At 50.0% G+C, this 17,921-nt stretch overlaps 1 protein-coding gene and 1 long non-coding RNA gene across 2 annotated transcripts; one reads left to right on the top strand and one right to left on the bottom strand.

The window, feature by feature from the left end:
- Window positions 1-1,209: 1,209 nt before the first annotated feature.
- On the bottom strand, window positions 1,210-8,276 carry LOC136163819 (uncharacterized). Its single transcript, XR_010662296.1, has 3 exons — window positions 8,143-8,276; window positions 7,976-8,056; window positions 1,210-4,027 (listed from the first exon to the last, which is right to left on the bottom strand). It is a non-coding gene; the product is annotated as an uncharacterized lncRNA (long non-coding RNA).
- A 6,783-nt stretch (window positions 8,277-15,059) lies between these two features.
- On the top strand, window positions 15,060-17,467 carry ID2 (inhibitor of DNA binding 2). Its single transcript, XM_065928548.1, has 3 exons — window positions 15,060-15,549; window positions 15,855-15,918; window positions 16,702-17,467. Exons 1-2 carry the CDS (start codon window positions 15,202-15,204, stop codon window positions 15,909-15,911), a joined length of 405 nt encoding a protein of 134 aa, XP_065784620.1. The 5' UTR covers window positions 15,060-15,201; the 3' UTR covers window positions 15,912-15,918; window positions 16,702-17,467.
- The last annotated feature ends 454 nt before the right edge of the window (window positions 17,468-17,921 follow it).

The following is a 17,921-nucleotide window of genomic DNA, read 5'->3' on the forward strand; positions in this document are numbered from 1 at the left end:
CAGCAAATCCCAGATTTCTACCTCTGGGAACCCCAATCTGTTCTGCTTTCTGCATGATTCAAGGGTCCTCAAGTAAGACAAGGACATCAAGCCCCCTCCCTGTGACACGGCAGCCGGTCACCTCCATTCCCATCTCAGGGCAGCCTGGGAACTCAGTAATATCTTTTAAGTAAGTGTTTGAGAATGACAGGGATATTCCTCTTCATTTGGTCATTTCCTCTTCATCTGTTCACAAATAAACACTCAGGGCTGTTGACCACAATGGCAGCTGGTTTCCAGATGCCCCCCCCACCCCCGCCCCAGTCCTGTGCAGCTCCTGTCCCGTCCCTCAGGCTCTGCTACCCACCCCCCACCCGTAGAAATAGCTCTGCACTGGACCCCTCCAGTGTCCCCACAGCACCAGAAGAACCACCCAAGGTCATTGAGAAAGAGAGACTGGCCGGCAGGATCTAAATGAGCTTTCTTTTCTTCCCGATCAGACATCTGGGCTCTTTCCCAGCCTCCCTGCAGTCAGGTGGGGCCACAAGACAGTGATTCTCAGCCAGGGTGACTTTGCTCCACCCCCATCCCCCCACCCCCACCCAGGAGACATCTAGCGACGTCTGGAGACATCTTTGGTTGTCACCACTGGCAGAGAGAGGGTTTTCTATGAGGAAATAGTGGGAGGTGATGCTGGAGAAGACTCTTGAGAGTCCTTTGGACTGCAAGGAGATCCAACCAGTCCATTCTAAAGGAAATCAACCCTGAACATTCATTGGAAGGACTGACACTGAAATTGGAACTCCAATACTTTGGCCACCTGATGCAAACAGCCAATTCACTGGAAAAGACCCTGATGCTGGGGAAGACTGAAGGTGAAAGGAATAGCGGGCAGCAGAGGATAAGATGGTTAGATAGCAACACAGACTCAATGGACATGAGTTTGAGCAAACTCTGGGAGGTGGTGAAGGACAGGGAAGTCTGGTGGGCGACAGACCACGGGGTCACAAAGAGTTGGACACGACTGAGCAACTGAACAACAACTAGTGGGGAGAGGCCAGGGCACATCCTGTTCAGAACAGCCCCCCACGGCAAAGAACCGTCACCCCAAGTGTCAGCAGTGCTGACGCTGAAAGATCGCATTCCAGCCCAGGGGATACGTTCAGTGTTCTGAGCCAAATCCAGGCCTCATCAATAAATCCAGCCAAGTGCTTCCCCACGGGGCTCTCCAAGTTCTCCCCGCTTCTGGCTCTGTGCAGATGAGCCCAGACGCCTTGGAAGCTCAGGGTGAGTAAGGCTGAGCCACTGAATCAAGCAGAGACCAAGTGCCTGAGAGGTGCCTCCCCATCCCTGACACCCACTCTGGACTTGGAGTGCGAAACAGACTCCAAGCTGTCCATGAGCTGGGCCTGGATCGGCAGACATGACCTGGGGGGTTGTTGGACTCTCGGCTCCTATCTCACAGGGGAGACAGCCCTCCAGGGGTATTTCCCTGGAAATCAATTTGTAACGGAAACAAGGAGCTGGCCTGTGCAGAGAGGCGGGCGGGGCCGTGAACCTGTCTGTCTTTGAAATTTCGGCTTTTTAAATAAACCCTCTGAGGCTCACTTCTGGCCATTCTAGTCCCCAAGGACTCCAAATTAGAACTCTTTTACTCTGAATTCTGCTAGCGAAAGACATCTTCTCTCCCAGTTATCTTAACTAGTCAGAGTTTAGTAAACGTAAGGCCAGTTTCTATTTCTTTACGGATGTCTTAGTTCTGTCATAAGGAGCACTTGCTGCTGTGATAGTGATATTTACTGAGAAAGCTTAGACTAGACTTACAGGTGAATTACAGGGACTCACTCACACTTAAAAAAGTTTTCACTGTTCACCTGAAACGTGAATCCAGGGAGATGGGCTGCATTTTGTCTGCCAGCCATGTTTACTGAGCACTTACATTCTTCCAGGTATCGTGTGTGACGCACACTGAAGCTCCAATACCTTGGCCACCTGATGCAAAGAGCCAATTCATTGGAAAAGACCCTGATGCTGGGCAAGACTGAAGGTAAAAGGAGTAGCGGGTGGCAGAGGATGTTCAAAATGCCATCCAGAGCAAGGTGCTCCGGATTCTCAGAGTCAGAATGGCCTGTGCTCTCCCCACATCACACACCATGGGCGGCACTGCTGGGGGCTCCCCATGGGGAGGCTGCTCTGAGGACCACCTGCGCTCAGGGATGCTCCAGTCTCAGCTCACTTCTTCCAGCCCCACCGACAATGTGTGTAGTTTTGTGCCTACTGGCTACCGTCAGCTCACTGGGACCCTAAGACATGGTAAGGATGGTTAGGAATATTTTATTTCAAAATGTTATGTTTCAAATGCTTGTAAAATATCCATTGTCAGTGCTTCTTTACCTTTTTTTTAAGGAAGCATTTCTTGCAATGATAGTTAAATGGATTTAGTACACTTGAGAAAGTCTTATTAAGTAACTCAGGGCAGAGAGGACGACTTTGACATCAGACAGGACAGGCCAAGATTCTGGCTCCCGCCTGCTGGCTGTGTTGACATGACGGGTGACAGGGCAGTTTCCCGACAGGTGAGATGGAGAGTGAGCTGGTCCTACCCAGAGGGTCTTGTAGGGTTTTTGGAGATTAGGCCGAGATCTCTGGGAAAGTAGGGCTCAGGGCTTCTGAGCAGGACTTCACAAACTGCAGCTGCACCAGCCCCCTCCTGACTCCAGTCTCAGGACCAGAAACGACCACCGTGAGACGGCATCACAGGAAGACGGATGGCAGCTTTCTGGCAGCTCCAGCCCCTTTCTCAGTACTCAACCTTAGAGTCCTCATGCCAACAGGGTCTTTCTGGGGGAAAACAGCATCCCCAGGGGTCCCTGGAAGTCAAATCAGTGAGACAATGGGATGAAGAACGTGGGCCCAACTAGGAAGCCTGATGGCTCCACACTCAAATCCATGACATGTAAAGAAAAACACCAAAATCACCATAAGATCTTAATGCTCAGAAGTGATGAGATGTTTCTATGATACAGTTTCTAGAATGTCTGGAGGCCCCAGATGCTCTTACTGGGAGGGGTGTCCACAGATGGTCACCTTCCTCTCCCACCCAGCTTTCCTGTCCTCTCCAGGGCCCTGGAGTCAGTCAGGCCATTTATCCTACTTGGTTTGGGTTCAAAAAATATAGTCATCCATTATGGTGATAAACTATACATTAGAGGAAAGTTAGCAGGGATTCTGATTGGTTAAAAATGAACCCACACTATGTGTGTGCATGCTCAGCCGTGTCCAACTCTTTCCAACCCCATGGACTGTAGCCTGCCAGGCTCTTCTGTCCATGGGATTTCCCAGGCAAGAGTATTGGAGTGGGTTGCCATTTCCACCTCCAGGGTTTTTCCCGACACAGATATCGAACTCATACTTGCTGTAGCTCTTGTATTGGGAAGTGTATTCTTTACCACTGAGACACTGGGGAAGCAGACTCACACTATATACCTGAATACATGCTCCATGATGTCAAATAAAACATCAGACACTTTTAAAAAGTAAGGTGTTTTTGTTAAACATGGAGATATACTTATTTTGTGCATTGTAAATCATCTATTGTAAAACTTTCGGGGAGAAAAGCCAAAATAAGTTATCAATGATTACAGCTACAATGCATGTGTAAGATTATACTTAGAAACCCTGATTTACCACCAACCCCACCCCCCTGCATCTCTAGTTTCTCTTTTGGTGGCAATTTAGTCATCAGTGTAACAAACTGCTCCAAAGATAGTGGTTCCAGACCACAGTTCCTTCTCTCATAATCTCATGGCTTGGATTCTCAGCTGAATGTGGTCTGCCAGTGGCTGGGGTGAGGTCACCTTCAGGCTTTTCTAGGTTGGACATCCAAGGTGTCTCCTTAACTCACAGTGGGGTGCTTAACTGGGATGATGTGGGGACCAGGACTGGCCCCTCCCTCTGTTAGCTCTTTCTGTGTGGCCTCTCCATGAAGGGAGCTTGCATTCCCCAAAGCATGGTGGACTCCAAGAGGCCCAGATTTCTTCCATGGAGGCTGTAAGAGAAGAGCCAAGAAAGCAAAATGGAAACTAGAAGGCGTCTTTGACGATTTCCTGGGAAATCAGACAGGACCACACCCACTGCATTCTCTTGGGTGCACAGGGCCTCCCCAGGTCCAGTCTGGGAAGGATGATGCCCACATTGAACCCTTGACAGCATAGTTCATTAAGGGGCATCTTTGGAGAGTAGTAACCTCAAAAGCTACTGGTGAGGACAAGCTAAATAAATTTCAGGGACCACTGCAAAGTGAAAGTACAGCCCACCCACCTCATTCAAACAGCAGAAAAAGAATTCTTCTTTTCTTCCACATCTCTCTCTACTTGTCATCAAGGTTCATTTGTGATTTAATGGCATTTTCTTGGTCACAAGGATACTTAGGCAAATAAAGACTCAGGTGCCCAGGGCCCTGGTTTGCAACTCAGCATGCAGGCCACACTCACCCACTCTGACCCTTCCTGCCCCCAGTCCTGGGTTCTGGGGGTCAGAGGCACAGTGGTGGATCAGCAAGAGGCAGGAACAAGTGGCAAGAACCCAGGGACATAGGAAGATAGGAATCCCATAGAGCCCAGGCACCAACCCTCAGGACATACTCCATTTTCCCATCAAATATCACTCAGAAAACACAACTGAAAGATAGAATTGTTAAGACTCTCAAGATAACACCTGCAGAGCATTAAACCTCAGGCACGGGGCCCCTCTGAGCTAGGTTCCCAGCAGACATGCCACTGGGGCCAAGGAGAAACGATAGAGCCGGAGCGTCAGCAGCATTAGCAACATGAGCAGACCCCTGCCGTGGGAGGGGAAAGATCCCTCCAGCTTGCCCAGCTAGCCAGGACCCAGACGGTGCTAGTGGAATGAATCAGACTCCATTGAAAAGAATTCTAAGCAATTCTTCCAGCCAAGGGCAAGGACAATACTCATTTAGACTGGGGACTCGACAACGATCAGACTCAAGGATGCCTCCACACACCTGCTGTCAGGGCCCGACCAGGCTTGATGAAAGCAACAGTTAAATCATTTTTTTTTTTTTAATCCAGGACTTGATGAAATAATGTACCTGGGAAAGAACTTGCAAATCCAAACAATAAAGAAATGTGAATAGCTTTCTTCAAACAGAGACCATTGCTTCATGTTTTCTATTTCATTAAATGATAAACATTTGGTACTTCTATTTCAGGCAAGATGAAGTAGATGTGCTTCTCCTCATTCCTCCTGCCAAGGAGAGCCTCCTGCCTGGAGATCAGTGAGAAAACAGACAACGGGAGACTCTGAGAGGCGGAGAGAAGGGCAGACTAGCTGCCTACTCTGGGGCCCAAGGAAGGACATGGCGATGTCTTCCCTGGGTTTTCTTCATGCTTCTTATATCCTGGACAGGGGGATGGGGAAGTAGGTACCCAGAAGCATCAGTGGACACGGAAAAAGAAAAAGAAAAGCCTGTACTTTCAAGCAGCGGACCAGGAACGAGGCAGCCTGGTAAGACTGCAAACTTCCAGACAATAATTATGTGACTCGAAAGAAGCACCACAGATACAGCCGAGGCACCAACTCCACCTCCATCACAAAGGCCGAGTGGAGAGCCTGCATCTCAGCCTCCCTCCACGACAGGGTGGTGATACAGATGGTGGGGTGGGGAGCAGCGGTGCTCCTCAGCAAGAAGCCCCCTCAAGAATGTCAACAGAGATCATATGGGAGCCTGGACTCTCACCCCCACCCAGCAGTAACCAGGCCCTGCTCCCCTTCCCCATGGGGTGGTCTCAGTGGGGGTTGGGTGGGGAGCTGGGGCATTCACACCCTTCCGGAGGCAATAGGTCTTCACCCTCCACCGTGAAGGGTGAAGCCAAGGCATGTCTCCCCTCACCCACCACCACCATCCCCGCCCCACCCCCAGCCAGGGTGGTGGGGGCAGACTTGCTCTCACAGAAGATGTAAATAAGATCCAGAATCTCATAACACCCAAAAAGTCCAGGTTTCAAACAAACATCCCTCTTCTTTCTAAGAAACAGGAAAAGCTAAACTTGAATGGGAAAAGAATACAGTTGCCAACACTGAGTTGACATGATGTTGGAATTAACTATTAAAGATTTTATAGCAGCCACACAAAAAAAAAAAATGTCTTTCAAGGAGCAACTCTGAATACTCTCCAAAAAATGGAAAAAATAGAAAATCTCAGTAAAGAAATAAAAGATACAGACAAGAACCAAATGGAAAATTTCGAAATGAAAAGTACAATAGCTAAAGCAAAACACTCACTGGATGTATTCAAAAAGCAAAATGGAGAGGGCAGTGAAAAGAATCAGTGAACTTGAACATCATCAGGTCAGTTCAGTCCCTCAGTCATTTCCAACCCTGCGACCCCATGGACTGCAGCACACCAGGCTTCCCTGTCCATCACCAACTCCTAGAGCTTGCTCAAACTCATGTCCATCAAGTTGGTGATGCCATCCAACCATCTCATCCTCTGTCTTCCCACCTTCAATCTTTCCTTCTCCTCCCACCTTCAATCTTTCCCAGCATCAGGGTCTTTTCCAGTAAGTCAGTTCTTCACATCAGGTGGCCAAAGTAGAAAACTTGATGATATAAAAATAGAAATAATCCAGTTTGACCATCAGAAAAAGTAGACCACCATCCCCCCCCACACACACACAAAAGGACAGCCTCACAAACCTGTGGGACTATAAGAAAAGATCTAATATTCTTGTCATCAGAGCCCCAGAAGGAGAAGAGAAAGCGGGAGGGGCTGACAAAGTATGTTAAGAAATAATGGCTGAAAATTTTTCTAATTTGGCAAAAGACTTAAACCTACAGAGTAAAGAAGCTGAGACACCTTCAAAATGGAAAAACAAAGAAATCCTTGCCAAGATACATCATGGACACATTTCTGAAAACGGAAGATACAAAGAACAGGGAGAAAAAGCATCTTATTTACAAAGGAAAAAACAATTTGAGAAACAGCAGATTTCTCATCAGAAACCATAGAGGCTAGAGTAAAGTGGCACAGCAGGTCAAATGTGGAAAGAATTCTAAACCAGAAGTCTAGATCCAACAAAAACATCTACCAGCAATCAAGAAGACCACAAGACCTCTCAGACGCAGTGAAACTGAGAGAGCTTGTCACCGGCAGACCTACCCTTAAACAATGTCTAAAGGATGCCCTTGAACAAGAAAGGAAATAATAAAAGAAAGCATATTGGAGGGACTTCCTTGATGGTCCAAGGGCTAAGATTCCGTGCTCCCAACGGAGGTGGCCTGGGTTTGATCCCTGGTCAGGGAATTAGATCCCACGTGCCACGACTAAGACCTGGTGCAGCCAAATAAATAAATATTTTAAAAAGGACGTCCTTAGTGGTCCAATGGTTCGGAGTACATCTGCCAACGTGAGGGCACAGGTTTGATCCCTGGTCCAGGAAGATTCCACATGCCTCGGAACAGCTGAGCCCAGGTGCCACAACTACTGAAGCGCATGCCCCTAGAGCGAATGCTCTCCTGCAGAAAAGCCACTGCAATGAGAAGCCCGTGCACCGCAACTGGAGAGTAGCCCTCGCTTGCAGTTGCTAAAGAAAGTCCACGTGCTGCAACGAAGACCCAGCACAGCCAACAAATAAATTTAAAAAAAAAAACTTTTTAAAATTTCCTTCAAAAGAAAGAATATTGGAACATCAGGAAGGAAGATCGAACAAGGCAGAAAGTAAAGATGGGGGTAAATGCAACATACCCCTTGTCTTCCTTATCTTCTTCAGCTTTCCAAAAAACAAATGTACGGGTCCTAGAGGAACAGGTGAACTGCAGCTGCTGCAGGACTGATCTCACAGATAACCTGTCATTTCATCAGGGTGGAACCTGTACCACCTGCATCCATGTCTCCTCAGCATTTCCTGGGCCTCTCACCAAACCCAATTAAGCAGAATTTCTAGAGATGTGGGCCCCAGGACTCTGTAAAGGTTACCTGCACTAAGAAGTGAAGTCCTCAGACCTGAGTTGAACTTCTGTCAATAGAGAGTCAGGCTCAGTCCCTCGGTGTTAATACCTGAGGAAGGGGAAAGCAAAGTGTTTTATAAATTCCCTGCAGGACTGGAACAAATTTCAAGGTTAAAAAAGTAATAGACATCCCACCTGAGGTCAAGGTCACACACCTCTGGATCATCACAGGTACCATTCTAGGGAGTATGGGCTCACAGAGGTGTCTATTGTTCTTCTATGCCTCAGCTTCTCCTTCTGTAAAATGGAGGCAGCATCTGCCTCTCCTAACTCATGGGGGCAAAGTGAAGAGCAAAACAGGCAAGCTGTGATGAGCTTGTAAATGATTGTTCTTACCCAGTGTGAACGATTAACCTCCCCTTAGAGAGGGCCATCACTGGAAAACAAGCTCATGGTTACCAGGGGATAAGAAGGTTAGGGGGATAAAACTGAGGGATTGGGACTGACAGGTACACACTAACCTACTGTAGGAGAAGGAAATGGCAATCCACTCCAGTATTCTTGCCTGGAGAATCCCCATGAACAGAGAAGCCTGGTGGGCTACAGTCCTTGGGGTCGCAAAGAGCATACAGGACTAAGCGACTAACACGCACGCACGTGCACACACACACACACACATAACAGAAGAAAATGAAAATAAAGACTTAAAAAAAAAGAAACCTACTGTCTAGCACAGGGAACTCTATTCGACACCGGGTAATAGCCTGTACGGAAAAGAACCTTAAAAAAGAGTGGATACACACCTATGTATAACTGATTCACTTTGCTGCACACTTGAAACTCACACAGCATTGTAAACCAATTGTGTGCACATGTGTGTGTGCACATGTGTGTATGCACGCACACTTGCTAAATGGTGTCGGACTCTTGCAACCTCATGGACTGTAGCCCACCAGGCTCCTCTGTCCATGGGATTCTCCAGGCAAGAATACTGGAGTGGGTTGCCATTTCCTTTTCCAGATCTTGCCCCCCAGCTATCTAACCAGGTCTCCTGCCTGCCTCTCCTGCACTGGCAGGCAGATCTTTCCACTGAGCCACCTGGGAAGCCCCATCAATCAACTGTACTCCAATAAAAATTTTAAAATAGAGAGGGTCATTACGGTTCCCTTTTTGCTTTGAAATGTAACGTATCTGTGCTCTTCGCAAAGACTCCAGGAAAGGCAGAAATGGTTAAGATGAAATGGACCACTTAATTCAACCGGCAGAAAGAGTCTGGTTGATGGGCTGCATTGGCATCGAAACAGATGAGAGTCCTGACAGCAGCGCTGGGAAGACAGCGTGATCACCATCGGGCTGAGGCTGGGTGCCCAGGACTGCTCCTCTCGGGGCGCCCCCACAGGTCCCCAGCACTCACCTCCCTGAAAATGCAGCCCTAGGTCCTGTCCCGTCGTCTGGACAGGGACAGCAGTGACAAGGGACAGGGGTCAGAAGGCTTGCAGAACCCTCGGGCTATTTCCAGCTGAGAGGAGGTATACTGTAAATTGTCCTTTTTAGGGAAGAGGGATGGTAGAACCTGGGAGTATAAGCCCCAAGGACTTGGGGGTGGTGGACACAGAAGGCTGTCAAAGTTTTTTTAAATAAAGCGCCTCCACCAGCCGACTAGAGCGGCCAGCCATCAGTTACCCGCACTGGCGCCTCCTGGGTACCTCCCCGGGTCGGGAAAAGGCAGGGGCCAGAGCGCCGCGGGCGCAGGACGAGTGTCCGCCGAGCGGGCCCCGGCCCCGGCCGGAGCCCCTGACCTGTCGGCGGGACAGGGCGGCAGGGCGCGGCGGGGTGGCCATCCGGGCCGGGCGCGCACGTGGTGCGGGGCAGGCGGGTTCCTCCCCTCTGAAGTCATGGACTTGGCTCACAGCACCGTGGCCAGCGCGCCAATGTGGCTTCGGCCAAAAAGGCGGAAAAAAAAGAAAAGGCGCACAATGTGTTTCTTGTTAGAGACTCGCAAGCGGGGCCTCGAGTTTTGCTTTGGGGGCCGTATTATATTAAGATACAGCCTGATTCCGGACAAGCCCGCCCCTGTCGCTGGCTGGAGAAGGTTACCGCGGTTTCCCACGGACGCCGGCGGGCAGCCCGGCGACCGGGGCGCTGCGTGCCGCGAGGGGGGCGCACGGTGGGCGGCGGTCCGGGGTCAGAGCGATGACCCGGGCTCCCCGCGGGGGCCGGACCCCCGCAACGCGCGCCTCTGGGCGGCGCAGACTCGGCGACGCCAGCCCCGCGCCCGCCAGCGCGCGGGCGGCCGAGGGTTGTTTTCCAAGCTCTTATCTCTCGCTCAAGTTAATTTTCTTTTTTAATTTGGTGACCGGAACAAAAGTCACAGGAAAATCCTTTGTGAAAGCCAAACGCGGCCACAAATCGGGGCACTTCACAGCGTTTGTAACTAAATATTTGCCGTGCTGGTAGTTAAATCGGCCCCTCCGCCAAACTTTCCAAACTTTGCTTTCTTTGAACGGGGCTGAAAGGTGATCTCCCTACAAGGAGATCAGACGGTTGAAGGCAATTGGATTTAGCACGCCGTTTTTCCTGGTGCTCTTGAGATCTCTGGGCAAACAGGACCGCGCGCGAATCCTAGAAGGAATTAGGGCCGGGGTGGGGGCGGCGCGGGGGAGGGATGCCCGCTAAGCCACGGTAGTAGCTGAAGCGCTTTGTTAATGCAATTTATTAGCTGTGAGCGACGAGAAATAAGAGGTTAGGCAGGTCTTCAAAACTACCCAAAGGGAGAAAAATAAACATCCCCTTGTTTGCTTTTTGTGGTTTGGTTCATTTTCTTCCCCTCTCGTTGCCCCTCATCTAAGGCTGTTTTAAACCCAAATTCGGTTATCTGGTTTCAGAGTAAGGGTTCCCTCTTGCCAAGGTATTAAATAAACAAGCAAAGCAAAAACTTGAATCCTTATGTAACCCAGATGCTGTTTCCTCGAAAACCACAACAAACTTTGCTTAAAACAGATAACTGGATCGGCGGGAACAGTCGTGTGTCCCCACCCCACCCCCACCCCCAGGGTCCGCCGAGGACAGCCGTGTTCAGGACCTCCTCTCCAGGGCAGACGATAAATAATTGCTGCTAACACTCTAAGCCGCGGATGCGCACCCCGAGGGATCCGGATACCATAAACTGTCCGGGAATGTTGGCATCTGGTTCTTAAAATGGAACTTTCCCTAGAGATAAAGCCAGGACCGAGGCGGCGTCTGCGTCCTCAGGCCCACTTGGAACTTTTCTGGTCTCTTGATGTTCGCAGCTGAAAGCGCAGCTCTGGAAAGAGGCGACGTCTGCCCGGCTTTGTAGTGGTAATGAGGACGCAGACGCGGGTCGGCGGCGCGCAGAGGCTGGGAGCCGCGAGACCCGGCTGCCCAAACTCCAGCCTCCCGGAGGGCGAGGGGAGGAGGCCGTTTAGGGCAACTTCCCAAGGTTCCGAGGAGGGGCAGTATGGGGGGGGGGGGGCGGGAAGGAGGGGGCCCTGCAAAGGTATTTTGGGGAGTCCAGAATCAAAGTCCTCTTCTCGAGGATCCCAAGGAATAAATCACTCTCGCCCTCCACGGAGACACTTTCTCCCCATCGGCCCTCCCCTCGCGCCGGCCCCACCCTGGGCGCCTCGGTTGCAAAAACAAAATAAAATAAAGCAAAACCTTTTGCTTTGGCAACCTCTAAGCCACATGACGCCTCCTCTGCACAAGGAAGATTTCTTTCTTCTCCCTCTCCTGGCTTTTCGTGTGTGTGTGTGTTTTTGTTTTTGTTTTCTTCTCTCCCAACCAGCCCCCCTTTTCTTTTCTTCTCGGTCCTCCTTCCTTGCCCCAAATCGCTGGAAACTTAAGACGCGCGGCGGCTGCAGGTGCGCGCGGGCCGGGCGGCGGGGCCGGGGCGCGCCGGGGCCGGCCGGGCCTCACAGGCATTGATCAGCTGGGCGCGCGCGCTGAGTGACGGCGCGGTTGCCATGGCAGCCGCCTGAGCGGCGCCGCGAGGACAAGGCGGCCGGGCGGCGTGAATGGGCGGCGTCACGCGCCTGGCGCCAGAGAGTCTGCTCCCGGGCTCCGGCCCCGGCCCCGCCGCGGCCCGGCCCGCGCGCCGCCGCCGCCGCCGCCGCGCATTCATCACCTGTCAGGGCTCACTCGGGGGGTCACGGGCGGGATGGACGCAGCTGGGAGAACAAAACCGGGGGGAAGAGAGGCAAGCGCTCCCCAGCGCGCCAGATGTGCCAGGAGGACCTTGAGACCCCCCCTCCTCCGCACCCCACCCCACCCCCGCCTTCCCGCAGGCTCCTCCCGCCCCCAGTTGCATCACGCGGGGCGGGGGGTGGGGGGAGGAATTGCAAAGGCTGTCCGGCCAGCCTGGCGCGCCCGGCCCGGAGCTGCTTCTCATTACCGCGAGGGGCCAGTCGCCCTGGGAGCCGGCGACCGGGCCCAGATTGGAGACCGAGGGAGTGAAGCCCTAGAACCAGGTTAGGCGACCTTCTCGGGCCGGCGTGTGACTTTAAGTAGAGAGGTGGGGGGGCATGCATCTCCACCCTCCCCCCCCCACCGGAAACCATTCACACCTTCCCACCACCCACGGATCTAGCAGATCCAGGGCCCATCTGCAGCTTTAGAGGCCTCAAATTCAAGCCCACGGAGACGCCAATGGACAGATTTTTTTTTTGTAACCCACCTCGAAAATGCTCCAACACCGTTTTCCCGATGAAAACAATTTTAGAGGTAATGTCGTATTGGGCTTGCTGAGACAACGTACTAGGAACTCAAGCCTTTAAAAAAGAAAAATCATGAACTTAGCCTCATAGTCCCCTTAAGTTGACCTTTAAATTAATATAGAACTGGTTGGCCTGCCAGTCGAATCGAATTCCACTCATCCAGGCTGAGTGGACTCTGACATGGCCGATAGAGGAAGAAACACCAGAAAACTTTAACCATATTTAGCAACTTTACTGCATCAGGGTACACAGATGAGCCTGGGAGAAGGCAGTGCCTTAATCAACTTTACGAGTGTGTAAAGTAATCCCGCACAACGCTCATTAGGAAGCAGCCCGGAGCCCGGCTGGAGGGATAATGAGGCTGGCACGGATGTTAACATACGGTGTCCTTGGAAAAAGCTAGGAATGCGTCAGTATCTCAGAGCTGCAATGTCCAAGAATCACAAGTAATAATTTGAGAATCCCAAAGATGTTTGTTTACATTGGCTATTATTGTAAAATAGTCAAAGTATAACATCATGAACCAAAATAGTGTCAAAACAAAATCTGTTCCACTGTGGCACGTATGTGACAGAAACACATGCACACAAAGTACATCAAAAGGTTCGAACTGTGGGGGCTCGGGGATGAAATCATTTCCAGACTTAATATCAGAGGAGAGGTGGGGACTCCACTGCTGTTCGCAAAGAAGTCGCAGACAGCATTTGCTGGGCAGGCCCTGAGCAGATGTCCCTGCTGGTCAGGAAACCATCAGCTCCATCCTCCCACCTGAGATGGCTGGATTTTTGGAAGGTGATATCTACCCTAGCGCCACCAACTTTTCCTCCCTTGAGAGCAGCTGTAGTGCAGGCACATGGCTGTAGCTGGTGTCCAGGACCAGACCGGCTGGCCCACCAGCTGAGGAATTAATCATTAGTTGAAAGAAAATACACTGTTTCCCCATTATTAAGCTTTACTTTTTCTCCAGTTCTGCCCTCTTTCTCCTTCTTAAAGGCCGAGGAGATGCAGATTGAGATAAAAAAGTAAACAAGATACTTAAAAATAGAATGCTTTTTCAGACCTTCTAGTTTATTGTATTCTAGAAAAATGATTTTCAAAACACACAAGTAATTTACTGTAGTCTTCCCTTAAGCTAGAATTACGTGTAAATTCACTGAAAAGGATTTGAGTAAATAACTGCAAACCGTTTTGTATTTAGACCTCAGGAATGAGTTCTTAAAAGATTTATAGAAAGAAAACAAAAGGTGGGGGCGGGAGACACAACCTGAAGCTGCCTCCAGTACTAGTGCTGAGAAGATTCCCAACCTGGTACCTGATTTTCTTTTTAACAGTGTGAAGATAGTGACCGTGGCTGGGGCCACCTACCTGTACAAAACTTTAAAAATACAGCAGGCGCTGAAATGTGACACCAGAAATCACTCTGTGCATAGCTAGTCACTTTCCTTTGCCACCTACACTGCAGAGCGGACCGGCAGCCTCTCAAGGGTAGTGTATGTAAATACAGCTTCAATATGCAAATACTCCTAATGATTTCCGATTGATAGCTTTACTACAATAGCTCTTCCCAGTGCTAGAGAGGTAACCCAGGAAGGGTCCCGCGTCTCGAGCTCCTTAGCGATCAGCACGGTTATTCAGTAAGTACTCATTTCACAGAGTTTACAATACTGCCTCCTGCGTTGCTCCGGGTTGCACGATCCCACACTTAGACCTGTCGTTGAAATGCGCGCGCGTGGGTGTTTTGGGGTTTGTTTTTGTTTTTACAAAGCTTTTCCTGATCTTAAGAGGCCGATCTCACTCTACAAACAGCTGTTGTCGATGGCAAACTTATTTGCGTTTTCCCCTTTTTCGGAAATGCTTTCTATAACGTCTTGATGACTTTCCGGGAGGCGCGGGGAACCGTGGTGGCTTTCCCCCTCTGCCGTGCAGACTCCGCCGGTGGTGCTGTGATATTAGTGATGCTGATGAAAGCTTGGGGGTGTAGCAGCCTCCATCGGGGGGCACCTTTAGGAAGAGGGTCCCGCCTAGTGATCGGGATTGGAATTGGGGTGCACGCTTACGTTCCCGGGGTGTCCCCGCCCCCACCGCGTCCGCGTCCCCCTGCTCCCGGTGCTCGGCCTTCAACCGGCCCCTGCCCACCCCCAAGTCCCCCTGGGCCCCGCGCTCACTGTACTCTATTTACCACCGCAGCTGGTCTGGCGCCCGTCCCGCCCACCCCCACGGCGATTGGCTGCGAACGCGGAAGGACCGAGCGCTCCCCTCGCGCCTGCTCCTGCCAATGGGCGCGCCCGCCTGGCCTGATGGACGCGCCGCCTTCCACCAATGGGAGCTCGGGGAAGCCAGGTCGTGTGGCCCCGGCGAGCGCGTATAAAAGCCGCCGGGCCGGGCTCCCCGCTTCATTCTGAGCCGAGCGCGGTGCCGAGCGCAGCGAGCTCTGTAGGCGGCGGCGGCAGCGGCGGCCTGAGCTTCGGGGCAACCCGCTTCCCTCCTCCCAATCGCTTCGCTTCCCTTCCCCGCGGTCAGTATGAAAGCCTTCAGTCCAGTGAGGTCCGTTAGGAAAAACAGCCTTTCGGACCACGGCCTGGGCATCTCCCGGAGCAAAACCCCGGTGGACGACCCGATGAGCCTGCTGTACAACATGAACGACTGCTACTCCAAGCTCAAGGAGCTGGTGCCCAGCATCCCGCAAAATAAGAAGGTGAGCAAGATGGAAATCCTGCAGCATGTCATCGACTACATCTTGGACTTGCAGATCGCGCTGGATTCGCACCCCACCATCGTCAGCCTGCACCACCAGCGACCCGGACAGAGCCAGGCGTCCAGGACGCCGCTCACCACCCTCAACACCGACATCAGCATCCTGTCCTTGCAGGTAAGACCCGCTCCCCCCAGCGATGCTCTGGGAGAGCCGTTGTCAGGCGGCGGGCCCTAGTCGCGGACTTACAGATGGGCTAATAACTTTATCATCACTATCCCCGTTACTGTCATTTAAAAAAAAAAATCTGCTGTGGAAGGAGTCGTGTTCGTGAAATTGTTAAGTTATGACATGTTAATGCCTCAGAGTCTGAATTCAGCATAAACGTGGGTTATTGGAACTTGCTGTTCAAAATAAAACTATTTTTTTTAAAGGTTCTTTCTCCTTAAGGTTGTCTAACGTCTCGTGCCTTTCTCTCGCAGGCTTCTGAATTCCCTTCTGAGTTAATGTCAAATGACAGCAAAGCGCTCTGTGGCTGAATAAATGGTGAGTGTCTGCTTCTGTCCCCCGCTGATGAACTGGCGCTTGGAGTGTGTGTGCGCGCGCGTGGGTACTTGCGTGTCTGTAAAATTTGGGGGGTTGGTAAGTGAACGTGTACTTCGTTGTGTTGCATGCAGTACATTGTTTACACGTACTAGACATGAAGGGCCATGTAATTCTGTTACTCAAAATCCCAGAACGTTTTTCTTTAAAAAAAAAAAAAATCAATGCCTGTAACTTACTCCCAAGGTGGTGAAGGAGAATACGTACTGGCTTCTTGTGCGCCTGTAACATGCCCCGGCTGTTTTCTGCTATTGCTCTGGTACTATGAAGTACTAACCTCCATATAATTAATCTTATCACCGCAAATTCCATAGGGTTCCTCCTTCCCCAAAACTCCAGCCCCCTGGGATTCGGCTAGCTGAGCATTGCTACCCTGTGTCTCAGACCCTGTGATGTGGGATTCCGACTTCCCTATCTGTTAACTAAAGGGCTGTTTTCAATCAAATAATTGTTACAAGAAGCAGACTGGCGCCTGTAAGCACTGCCGTTGGAGATCCAAATAGGAGATTGCGTTGGGAAGTTTTCCCCTGAGCCTCTGCTATTTTAATGTTTAATTTGCGCTGTCCAGGCCGAGTGTGTGAGCTGCATCTGGACGCCAGGGTTTGCCCAATGTTTGAGTGTTTGGTTAAATGTTCAAACTGCGGCTTCCTCCAGGCGCCAGTCTGCCTGCCTCTGCCCTTAGGTTAAAACCTCCTAAACAGTCCTTTCTCTCCCGATCTCTTGCAGGTGTTCATGACTTTTTTTTTTCCCCTTTGCACAACAACAACAACAACAAATCCACAGGCTCTTTTAAGGCGCTGAACTTATTTTTCAACCATTTCACAAGGAGGACAACAAGTCAAATGGACCTTTAAAAAAAAAATGGAAGGAAAACTTAAGAATGATCAACTTCCCCAGGGTGTTTTCTGACCTGGACTGTGATATTAGTTATTTATGAAAAAGACTTTTAAATGCCCTTTCTGCAGTTGGAAGGTTTTCTTTATATACTATTCCCACCATGGGGAGCGAAAACGTTAAAATCACAAGGAATTGCCCAATTTAAGCAGACTTTGCCTTTTTTCAAAGGTGGAGCGTGAATACCAGAAGGATCCAGTATTCAGTTACTTAAATGAAGTCTTTTGGTCAGAAGTTACCTTTTTGACGCAAGCCTACTGAATGCTGTGTATATATTTATATATAAATATATATATATTGAGTGAAACCTTGTGAACTCTTTAATTAGAGTTTTCTTGTATAGTGGCAGAAATGTACATTTCTGCATATAAAGTGTAATGATGTACTTATTCATGCTAAACTTTTTATAAAAGTTTAGTTGTAAACTTAACCCTTTTATACAAAATAAATCAAGTGTGTTTATTGAATGGTGATTGCCTGCTTTATTTCAGAGGACCAGTGCTTTGATTTTTATTATGCTATGTTATAACTGAACCCAAATACAAGTTCAAATTTATGTAGACTGTATAAGATTATAATAAAACATGTCTGAAGTCAATGCCTGAATTCTGAATGATTTTTAAGATTCTGTCTCTATCTCGCCATTTTATTTAATCCCTCCTCCTTCATCGCTTCTACCACCCCTAAGTCTTGGAATCTGCAGTGCGGAGAAGGCCCTTATCAAATAGATGTGTAGTCAGGGCTAGCACTCTGGGGCAAAGGGCTGTTGCTGCTTTTCAGGGGAGCTGATCATGCTGGGGAATCTGTAAACCCAGAAGTTTCTCTTAGTCTGTCAAGGAAAAAGTACTTCTGTGCCTTAGGGTGGGGTTTCCAACCCAAGAGTTACTGTGGTGGGGACTCCTAGCACTTTAGATGACCGTTCAAATAAATGACGACTTGCCTGAGTGGATAAGACACTTCTGCAGCAGATGAAACTGCTGTTAATCAGGAAAGAAAAGAATCTACAGAATTTCCGAACCTGATTTTAAGATTTAGAGGGGGGACAAAAAAAA

This window comes from Muntiacus reevesi, chromosome 3, assembly GCF_963930625.1.
Source record: "Muntiacus reevesi chromosome 3, mMunRee1.1, whole genome shotgun sequence".
Lineage (NCBI taxonomy): Eukaryota > Metazoa > Chordata > Mammalia > Artiodactyla > Cervidae > Muntiacus > Muntiacus reevesi.

Coding starts and splice junctions, on each gene's coding strand:
- ID2 (XM_065928548.1), top strand. CDS start 15,202: ATGAAAGCCTTCAGTCCAGTGAGGTCCGTTAGGAAAAACAGCCTTTCG. Junction 15,550..15,854: donor TCAGCATCCTGTCCTTGCAG/GTAAGACCCGCT, acceptor TTTCTCTCGCAG/GCTTCTGAATTCCCTTCTGA.